Raw genomic sequence first — 11,250 nt, 5'->3', positions numbered from 1 at the left:
CCATTTTCCCTGTCTGTAGGGAAACATCGTTAGTTGGAACCATTAAACAGTTGAGCTTTCCAGTTACACTTGATCTCTATATATTCCCGGTGGGCGCTCACAGGCGTGCCGTCCCAGAGACGGGTGTGGTCAGCTCCCCACTCCAGTCCTAGATTTCTGGCCACCAGAGGAGAAGAGGTGAGGGTAATGCTGTTTGCTCAATTCACATGACTATGTTTAAATTGTACCACACCAGAAGAGAAAAAGACAAAGCCATGATAACTAAGCATGAATGAGTTAATAATTAAAATAGTAAAACTAAAATTATAAACCACATTAAGTGTAACAATAACCACCATGTCCAGTTTGCTCAATAGGAACTAGTGTTAAACACAAATTCTAGAAAACTAATGCTAATAGAAAAGCTTAAAGTATGCTTTGGAATTGAACTGCTTCACAAAGTTTCAATACCTTTTCTTATTTTGAAAATAAGTTTAAACCCTTTTAGTGATGAAACCTTTGTCACGCCACTGGCTCCATTCAATAATAGTAATAACATAGTATCTGGGCTACTCTTAAAGTCTACAGATTATCCTTTTAAAAAAAAAAGAATCAAGTAAATTCTACCTTTAGAATCTCCTGAATAATTTTTGCTAGTTCCTATGGGAGTTTTATCCAGAAAAAGACCTGAGAGTTAGTGGATTTAGTGGGCCAGTTCACATGTGCCCCCAAGTGGTGTGAAGCCATTCCAGCAGGATGTGAGACACTGACACTCATCCCCAAAACTCAGCTTTTCGTTTAAAATCAAGGAAAGAGAGGTAATAGTAAAAAAGGTATTAGAAATCCTGTCCTGCAAAATCATTTTTTAAATTCTATTAGCAAAGAAGAGGGATAAACAGAATTGTATCAAAATAAAATATCCATAATCTGTTCTTAAAAAAAAGCACAATCCACAAAATAATCTCATCTTGGATGTTTATTTTTACACCCACACAATAAATTCAAGGAAAGGTCCATGCTACATCTTTCTCAGAGCACAATAAGATAGGTTATCAAAAGACAAAACTTAATTGCACTTACATCACACTCATTGATTTAAAAATTACTTTAATTTGCAATAATTTTTTTCTATGACTAAACTTTTGCCTAGTATCTGAAGAGAAATATTTAAATGCCACTAGTAAAATCTAAGATAAATGTTACTTGATTATTTGATTCATTGGGGATCTAAATTTAGTTTGGCACCCCAAAACAACTTAAATCTCTTGAATAAGTAAAGATCCTTTCGATCTTTTTCTTATTTTGTATAATTCCAATTCACTTACTTCATAAGTACATTTTGCTAGTATAACTCATAACTACAGTGTTATTACAAACATATGTTCAGCCAAAAGAGAATTTGAGTCTCTGAAAAAGAAAAACATTACCTTTTTTCATGGTTTTTATGTGTAATGAGGATATCAAGGGGGAAAGTAAAAGTCTTGGTATAGAAAGATGAAAGATCCATCCAAATCTAGTGCCTCCATATTGATTCTCAGAAAAACGTGACAATGAAGGCTTGGCTAAGCCAAGCACAGTAGTAGAAGAAGCCTAGGGCCCGAAGGTATTCCGATGTTGCTGCAATTTCCAATGATGCATACCTCTTTGTATGGCCGTGCTCAATGCTGGTGCCCTCGTGGCTGTTCGGCAGAAGAGTATTCGTGCCTGACTTCTCAGGGCCCAGTCTTTAGGATTCTGGCCCGGACTTTCATTAACCAGGAGAACGAGACTAAACAATCTTTCTGAAAAATTATGAAACTTGACCAAAGATAGAAATCTATTTCTGAAATCTGACACATTCCTGTCTAGTGTCACCTCACTATCTCTTAAATAAAGTTTTAGTCAATGAGCCACCAGGACGGAAATCCACTGCTCAACCCACGCACGTGAGCGTAAGGCAAGATTATGGTTGGAGAGAAACATAAGCAACAGAAGGAAGACATACTGTGATTAGGAGGTGGGCAATGGTAGGGCCGTGCTCACCCCCAATCACAGCTGTCACCATGTCCCTGCCTGAGAAAAGTAACAAAGCAGGCGACCAGCAGCTAAGGCAGACAGGACAGGATGTGAGGCACAAAACACTCACTTCAGGAATTTTCTCAGAATTTCTAATCTCACATAAAAGACAAAAAATTTTTAAATGACAGCTGCAGAATTTCTTTGACTATTGAAACTGGTGGCTGATTTACTGTTACACATTTTAAGTGACTTCTTGGCCTGTTAAAATCCTCCTGCAGCGCGTGGTCAGTACAGATACGAGAAATTTAACTGAGTACCTAGTAAGTGCTCAGCATAACCCGTGGTTCCTGCAGTTGAGAACTGAGAACGTAGGAGCTTATTGGAACAGTAAGACTCGGATATCCTATACCACTCGAGACAAGGACAGCCTCCAACGAGGCACAGCAATAGGAATTCAGGGCAGGGAATGGCACTACGTGATGAATCTGTTCATCAAAAGTTATAGAGGAGATACAATTTGTTCTGAGCCTTGAAGGATGGGAAGAATTTGGGGGGTGCGGAGAAAGGAAGAGTGCATTTCAGGCAGAGAAGAGCCAACAAATGTGCAGCAGTGGGACTGAAAAATGAAGTGGAGGAGAGTAGAAGAGGTCAGTCTGATTTGAGTGTTCTTGTGAGAGAAGAGTGGGAATGAGGGAACCAGATTAGGGAGGAACTGGAATGTCAGAATGAATCCAGAGCCGGTGACCTGCTAAATAGGTTTACCAGCTCAAATATAGGACTCCCAGTTACATTTAAATTTGAGATAAACAATGCATAATTTTTACTATTTAAGTATGTTCCAGATAGTTCATGGGACAGACTTATACTGAAAAAGAATTTTTTGTTTATCTGAAATTTAAATTTAACTGGGTATCCTGTATTTTTGTTTGCTAAATCATGCAATCCTGCTGGTAAAGTGATATTTTAGCAGGATCGACCTAGCAGGAGTATTTAGGAAACACCTGTACTACTGTCAACAGAGAAAAATAAGCATTCAGAGCACCTTTAAAACCAGTTATCGTCCTTTTTTAGTTTTTTTCCTATAAAATACACTCTTTGCCATAATGATGTCTTTTATCTTACTTTCCTTGAAACTAATTTTGCCCCCTTCCCTGCCCCCAGGGGAGATTTGGCAATGTTGGGGAGACAATTTCGGTTGTCATAACTGTGGGAGTGGTCCTGGCATCTTGTGGGTAGAGGCCAGGGGAATGCAACTAAACACCTTACAATGCACAGGGCAGCCTTCACTACAAAGAATTATCCAGCCCACATGTCAGGAGCGCCAAGGTTGAGAAACCCTGCTTTAAACAAAGATAAGAGCAGAGTCACGTTCCTAGCCAAAGATGCCTGGCTTTCACAGGATCTTACACTCTCCTCACAAAGAATATACAATGTTTTGCATATCTGAAGTGCAAGAGATGCTGTACATCCCCATTTTACAGCATTTTTTTAATATATATTTGGAAGAAGCACCACTTCCACACACACACAAAAAGAAATAAAAATAAAAATAAATTTTCTGGACTTTGAAAGTTCAGCTGACTCACGTTTCACATTTTCCTTGAATTTTAAAGAGCTTAAAAATATGTCTGTAGATCAGCCAAAAAAAAATTTGGTTTACATCAGTGGAAACATTCCCACACTCCCCGTGGGCGGCGGAGATAGCAGGCCCACTCCCCTAAGCCAAATCTTTCCCTAACTCCTCCTCTGTAATCTCAGGGCTTTGTAGCCAGAGCTAGGGCTTGTTTACCCTGTTTTTCTCAGAAACATGTTTGTTTTTTCAAGTCCCAAAGGCTCTCTCCTCAGCCTGCTTGTAGGCTTTGCAGGCTTTTCCTTTTGCACCAAAAAAGTTAAACTATAAAAGTTAAATTCCTCCTGGGTCCCTTGGTGCAAGTTAGCCATTATCATAGGACATAAGGAAGAAAACTGCAGTTAAAGATCCTTCCGATGCTTCCATTATCACATGCATCCACCCAGAGGGATGGTTAAACTGAGGACTTCAAGTTAGAAACAAAGTTCTGAAGAAAATTCCTTTGAATTGGTTTATACCCCAAGTCAGTCAGGGGCGTTTGTTTTCTTCTGCTGTAATAATGGACCAGTGGAAGATTAAAAGAGGCAGTCCACCCTCGTGACACTAGCTGTGTGCGTGGAGGTGGCAATGACGACTGTGAGCGCAATCATGAGACGGGGCTTCCTGATCACGTGCTACCTGGGAACACAGGTCAGTGGAAAAAACATCCTCACCTCATTCATCTCACCAGCCCCCTGGAGCTCAGAGCCCGGGAAACATTACACTAGTTGGTCCTTTGTCTCTTGGGCTTTGAGTTAGATGTGACATTTTAGACTCCCTCTGTCTTTTGCTCTATGACCAAGGCTTCTTTTTAAGAAAACAGGTGACAAAAGAGAACATGCATAAGACGTGGTAGGAAACTCATATCTAAGGATTAATAAAGGCTGGCCATGTTTGGCCTTGACTGAAAGCACAGTTTTCTCTGAGGCTGATTTATATTTAGCTTCCTTCTGTTCTTTACAATTGGTAAAACCAGCTCCAGCAACACTTTTTGAAGTATTCGAAGGCCACAAGAAGTGAAAAAGAGCACAGGATTTAAAGCAAGAAGAACCTAGCTCAAGTCAGCCACTTACCAGGGCTGCGTGCCCTTGGGCAGGTTCTTTTATCCTCTCTGAGTTTCAGCTCTTTTATCTGTAAAATGGGGATAAAAATATCTAGCTCTTATCAAGAGCTCTTTGTAGAGTCAGTCTAAGGTTTATGTAAATGTTAGTTCTTGTTTTGAACCCACTGAGCAAGGATGTAAGATGTCCCTCAAATGACAGGTTGTATAGAAAGTGTCATTAATTGGAGCTTTCCAAGATGTGGATCACACTCTGATGTGCTATTGCTTCTGTGGGTCTTTCGTCAGCTGTCTTAGTCGCTTTTTACAGAGCTGTGCAAGGGAAAGGAGGTACCACTCTCACATTTTAGCAAATGCAGGAATCACCTCTCTTCCGTTTCTGGCAGGGGTCAGCCACCCGGCTTGGTTGAAACATTCCCCCCAGCACGCTGCCCCCCCCCCCCATGGCATTCCATTCTGCTAGAAAATTCTGTGTCGATGAAATGTGGACAGATAATGTTGGGAAGATAAATGAGTAACATTTGTGAAAGTATTTGAACTCTTCAAAAGAAAAGACCCACATTGATTCCAGGGATTTTTGTTAAGATAACTGGAATTAAATATGATATTTTGGTTGATTAATATCCGTTCTGACTTTTTTGTCTCTTGGCTTTGAGGGGCTGAGAGAAAGGGTCCACAGATTTCATTTTAAAAAATTAATGGAAATCAGTAAAGTGCACAGCAGAGGTCAATGTCTAAATGTGGGAACCCATCAGCTGTCACTACATGGTACAGCCACCCGCCCCACAAGCATCCCAATCTCCACTCAAGTGGGTCATAGGTCACCCTTTGCAGAGCTAAGCACTCTGCACCCCCATCTAAATCAGGCCCGTTTGTAATGCCCTGAAGTCCTAGAATAAGACTCCATCCACCAATCATGTGCTAAGTGTTGTGCCACCGACAAAATGAATAGCCAAGGAGCTATTCCTCTGACAAGGAGCTCCCCGGGGGGGGGGGGGGGGGGGGCAAATAAATGCCCCCCCCCCGAAAAAGCTGATGACAGCACAGAGTGACAGGAACTCTGATAGATGTGTGAACCTTCACCAGGGAGGGGGCTCAATGCTCCCTAAGAAGGATAGGGCAGCTTCGCAAGGAAGGGGACACTAAAACTGAATCTAGAAGAACAATAGCAATTCTCCATGTGAACAAGAAGGGAAAGGGGACTGCACCCAAGGAAGAAGGATACCCTCCTCACGGAGGTCAGGAGAGGCAGGGGCGGGTGCACAGGGATGAGTTCAGGGAAACCTAGCCCAGAAGGAACATGGGGACGCACGGCAAGTGCCACAGCCTGCGAGAGAAGAGAGAGGCTAGCTCTCTTTCTTTGTGCCAGGAAAGGAGGCTCACCTTCACCAGAAGGTGAGGGCCGCTGGAAGGTGTGCTGGTGAGGTGATGCTCATAGGACGCGTGATGACGTTGCTACCCAGATGAGAGGGCAGCTGAGGACATGGAGAGCAGAAGCCGAGGCTCCAACTAAATGTCCCTGCAGTGTGCACCAGCGACAGAAACAAAATGACAGCAGTTTTAAGATAACATCAATCTCAGATATTGCTTCAGTATCAAAGGCAGAGCACAAGATATCTATGAGGCTTGGAAAGCACGCGGTTATCACATTGAGGGAAGGCAAGGCGAACATTTTTGTGTGGCCCTAACGGTGGTTATGACTAACCTGATAGATTAAGTCAGAAGAGGTAACAGATCACACAAAGCCCCTTAGGTTTTGTGGGAGAACTCAAATGTTATGTTATAGCAGTAAATATATTGAGAGACCGGAGGTCAGTTGATACACAGGAGTTCAATAGAGGATGACAATGATTTGTCTTAAATCTTCTCTAGTCGTCATAATGTTTCGCCTTTGGAACTAATCCTGAAGAATCATATTTCTCTTTTCACCAGCTTTACTGAGATATAATTGACATGTAGCACTGTGTAATTGAAGGTGTACAACAGGATGACTTGATACATGCATGTACTGTGGAAGGTTTACCACGTTAGTTAACACACCCTCTACCTCACATAATTACCATTTTGCTGCTATTGTTCTGGTGAGAACACTAAAGCTCTACTCGCATAGCACCCCTCAAGTGTGTAACACAGTATTGGTGACTGTTTTCACAATGCTGTCCCTTAGATCACCGGAACTTCTTAGAGTCTGATTTCTGCTAAATAAAAGTAGTAATTCAAGGCTTGTGGGAGAGGGGAAAAAAAAAAACACAACAGATGAAAAGACTGAAGAAGGTAACTAGAGAAGGAATAAAATCTTGGGGGGATCAGAGGTTCTGCCTTACAGAGAAATAGCTAACTAGAGATGTCCTTGGGTAATGGCAAGTTAAATTGTAGAATAGTGAAAACATACTGTTTACCTCCCAAAAGAATTGGTACCTCATCATGTTTCACACCTCTAAAAGATGGTTTTAAATCTATTCTGAGCATTATGCAATGTTTGTAGATTATTCTGATTCCAATTGGCAATAGGCCCTCTATTGAAAAGTGCGAGAAGACCTAACTGGTGTGCTGGTCAGAATAAGATTAAACAACAGGACTACACATTAGATCACAGCAGTAAACGTTCCGTGCAGTGAGAGGAAGCACATATTAGTTTACCAGTTTGGAAGAAAGGAAAGTGAAACCCTAAAATTTCCAAGTTACTGTGCTAGAACTCCGAGAATAATGTTAGTTCCAAAAAACAGATGGCATCATTTCAGTGGACCAAACCAGAAAAATCACGATTTAAATTTTATAATTCTTCGTAAATTTTCTAATTTACCATTTGGTTGATGAAGCATTAACTCTTTGGGTGCTAGAACCCTTGAAGTATAATAGGCCTGCCCTCATCAATTTTACATAAGACGCTACTAAACTGGTTTTGATATTAGAAAAAGAACGAAGCAAAGTTGCTACATTGTAAAAATAGAATCATTCTGATTTCATCACCAACCTCACAGTTTTCCAAGCATGTGTACAAGACATAATTATGATGCCAAAATACAAAACACAGCTAGCTTCATAACCAGAATGAATTGTGGCTGATTCTCCTGCAGTAAACAATCGGATTTTCAAATCTGTATTCCCATGAGAGCCTACACAGGCCTTGTTTTCAAGGGATTCACTTAAACAGGCAGTGTGTCAGTGGGTGTGAGAGCACTTACAGTGCCGGGAGGGGCCAGGCTAGGGACGGAGGTCTTCTCCTTAGGACTTCTGTGCAGAGGCAGGAGGGCAGTGAGCTTCTGAGAGGGTGATGTTGCTTCTAAGAAGAAAATAATGCACATACGTTAGGATCTGCTACTTCTTTTTATTCTGGTATTCAAATGATCTGACATAGAATGAATAGTCTCTAATTATTCAGTCTAAATCTTCCAGGCTAGGACCACCCCTCGTCCTTGGATCTGACAATCCCTCAACATCTCTATACTGGCACTGAATGTTGCTTTGGCTCGTCAGTCGTTCATATATGCGGAGTTGCTCATGCTCCTGCCCCCACTCCCATAATCCTATCATAGCTTGATCTTGGCTTTATAATCTGCCACAGTCCCAGGTGGTTTTTGTTTTCTGTTTGGGGTTATTTTCTGTGTGTTTGATTTTTCTTCATTGGCCTGTGATAGGTAGACCACCTCTTTGCACAACCATAAAGATTTCCTTGCCTCCAGCTTTTCTCTCACAAGTTCCAGAGACAGGACTTATCAAACTAATCCTTAGACATAACCTAGTTTTTAATACAGTGACATTTTACTATGTCAGTAAATGTGATATCTGGGACAGTTACAGATCACTACACCTCATTTCTCTAGCCTAAACTAAGGTTTTAAAAAAATGTTTAACAAGCCTAAATAAGAATTCCAGTTTTTAAAAAAAAGCCATCTAAATTCTGTGTAAATAAAAAAGAAAATGAAGAGTGTCCTCTGACTGAAATAGAACTTAGTCCTAGGATTCATACTTTACTGCAACAATGATTTAAAATAAATGAAGGACCAAATTCTCAAATAATAAGGTAAGAGAAGTGCTAACCATCCTCAGAGGGCCAATAAATAGTTACTGGAGAACCACCAAGTGGCAAGCCCTGAACTAGACCCTGAGATAAAAGACAGAAAAGTCACTGAAGATTCAGAGGCCAGCAAATGGTGTTGACACAATATGACACATTCTGTGAGTGACAGAGGGAAGCTGGGAGTGACTGCTTGGGGCTTAGAGAAGATATCCTTTCACAAAAATCACTTGGATCATAAGACTAAGTTAGTGGGGAAAACTGGAGTGGGGTCTGGGTAAGTATGAAATACTAACCCAAATTGGGACTTACACATCTTCAGTGTCTTAAAAATAATGTGTTTGTTTGTCAGTGTGTGCTTTTATTTATTTACTCACTTACTGCTGGTTCTGTTGCAGAATGCCCTGGCTAAAGCGACTGTGAAAGAACTTGCCACACTGCACGGCACCAAGTACACATACGGCCCAGGAGCGACAACAATCTGTGAGTGTTGGCTTCAGAACTGTGCAAGGACACCGCATGCCTAAAAAAGGCGACAAATGGGTCCCAGAGCCCTTCTTTTCTGATCATTTAAAGCATGTGGCTTTTGCCTGAAAATGATTTTTTTTTTTTTTTTTTATAAAACACGTCATCAGTCCTCTGTTCAGAGAAGAAAGAATATCCCTTTCAACCAACCCACGGAAGCATTTGCTCTCTGTGAACATCTATTGAGAATGGACCATGTACCCTTACAGGGTGCTAGGAAAGAAAGAAAAGAGGGAGAGGCGGAAAAGGGGAAGGAAGGGACCAGCACAGAACCCACAGTAGAGAAACAGGAAGGTGAACATACTCATAGATGTGCTAAGTGCTGGGACAGAAGGATGCACAAGGAAAGTGCACACCCCAGGACTTGCCAGCCCAGCCTGCGGAGTCAGGGATAAATCCCACAGTGGTGACACGCTGTATCTGGAAGGACAGTTGCTGGAGGAGAGCATAAGAGGGAGTGTTGTCCCTGCTAAGAGCCTGCAGGTGATGGGCTACTTCAGGCTGGAGCCAGTCCCTCCTGATAAGTCACTGGCACACTCAGTGTATGCCAGTGAGTGAGAACACACACAGCACGGCAATGAGGCTGGAGGAGACCCCAGGCCTTGCATGCTATGGAGTTTAGATTTCCCTGGGAAGGCACCTTCAGTGGGCTCTACTGTCAGCCTCTACTTAGATTTTCCTTTGCCGTGGCATGATTTCTTTCCGCCCCAGGTCTAAGAGGACTAGAAATACAAGAACAAAGACCCAGTCCTGTCAGCAAGGGGCCTCCAATGCGGTTGGAGAGACACCAATCCTAAGGCTTTTTAAAAAGCTTTCTGTAGGATACAGTTTGCTGTATTCATGTCCTTTTTCAAACTTCTCTGAATCAGATGGGGCATACTATTTTCTTAAGGGGTCTAGCAGAAAAAACTCATCTATCCATATATTGCGAACTTCTTGTATATTTTATTCATATTAGTTCAGTGAGGTGTATTTTTTCATTATACCATAAGTCCTTGGAGGGCAGAGGTCTTTCCCGAGTCCTGACATCTCCAGAGTTGAGCCCATGGCCTGCTGCTCATGGGGCTGTACAACTGCTGACTGACTGACCGGCTGAATGAATGAATGAATGAATGAATGAATGAATGAATACATAATCTATGTGGCAGTGACATCATAACTGTTATTGAATGAATAACTGAATGAGTGCCTAATCTATGCAAGGATACACACTAGAACCTGAGGAAACAAAAATGAAAGCACAGCCCTGCCCTGTAGCTGCTCCAGTTTCATCATTCAGCACAGCTTCAGCAGGGTTTGGCGTCCTCTCCTCTCACCAGTCACCATGCATCTTTCCTTATTTCCTAGGAGATACACATTCTTTTCCCAGAAAATATATATATTTTGTTAACAAGTTATATACTATATAGCAGTTTACCATAGCATACAAGTACCCTGAGAAGTTTATACGTTACAAATTACATGCTTCCTAGGGTATGAAACACATCATTCTCACAAAGTAAGCTTAGAGATAAGACTGGACTCATTTTCTTCACCCCCTCCCCCCGTATCTTTTATGATCCGGTTTACTAGAAAACTGGCCTAACTATGTTATTTTGCACAGTGAAACATTTGTAATTATAAAAGAAGCTGGCATGTTTAAAAATGTCCTTCCAGATGTAAAGCTCTCTCGTCTGCTGCACATTTCAGATCCTGCTGCTGGAGGCTCTGACGACTGGGCTTACGATCAAGGCATCAAATACGCCTTCACCTTTGAACTCCGGGATAAAGGCAGATACGGCTTCACCCTTCCGGAGTCCCAGATCCGGCCGACCTGCGAGGAGATGATGCTGGCCATCAAGCACCTTGCCAACTACGTCCTGGAGCACCTGTACTAGCCGAGAACGCTGACAGCCTTACTTCAAAATGCTCACTATTGGTTTCTTTTCTACCCTGAATTCTAATTTGTGATTGCCTGGAGGTTTCCAGATCCCAATCCTTCTTTTAGGCTTCTGGGTCTATTAAATTACTTGGATCTTTTAATGTTTGTCATAATAAATGTGAATCTTTATAACTGGAAAA

The 11,250-nt window shown here is 41.7% G+C and overlaps 1 protein-coding gene across 1 annotated transcript in view; it reads left to right on the top strand.

Annotated features, from left to right (window-relative positions):
• CPB1 (carboxypeptidase B1) overlaps positions 1-11,250 on the top strand; it is a 30,289-nt gene extending 19,039 nt beyond the window's left edge. Inside the window, exons 10-11 of the mRNA XM_019748852.2 lie at positions 9,063-9,147; positions 10,879-11,250. Of these exons, the coding sequence (XP_019604411.1) occupies positions 9,063-9,147; positions 10,879-11,066 (273 nt within the window). The 3' untranslated portion in view covers positions 11,067-11,250. The remainder of the gene's footprint in view (positions 1-9,062; positions 9,148-10,878) is intronic.

This window comes from Rhinolophus sinicus, linkage group LG01 (genome assembly GCF_036562045.2).
Source record: "Rhinolophus sinicus isolate RSC01 linkage group LG01, ASM3656204v1, whole genome shotgun sequence".
NCBI classification, from domain to species: domain Eukaryota; kingdom Metazoa; phylum Chordata; class Mammalia; order Chiroptera; family Rhinolophidae; genus Rhinolophus; species Rhinolophus sinicus.
This window is presented reverse-complemented; position numbering and strand designations above follow the sequence as displayed.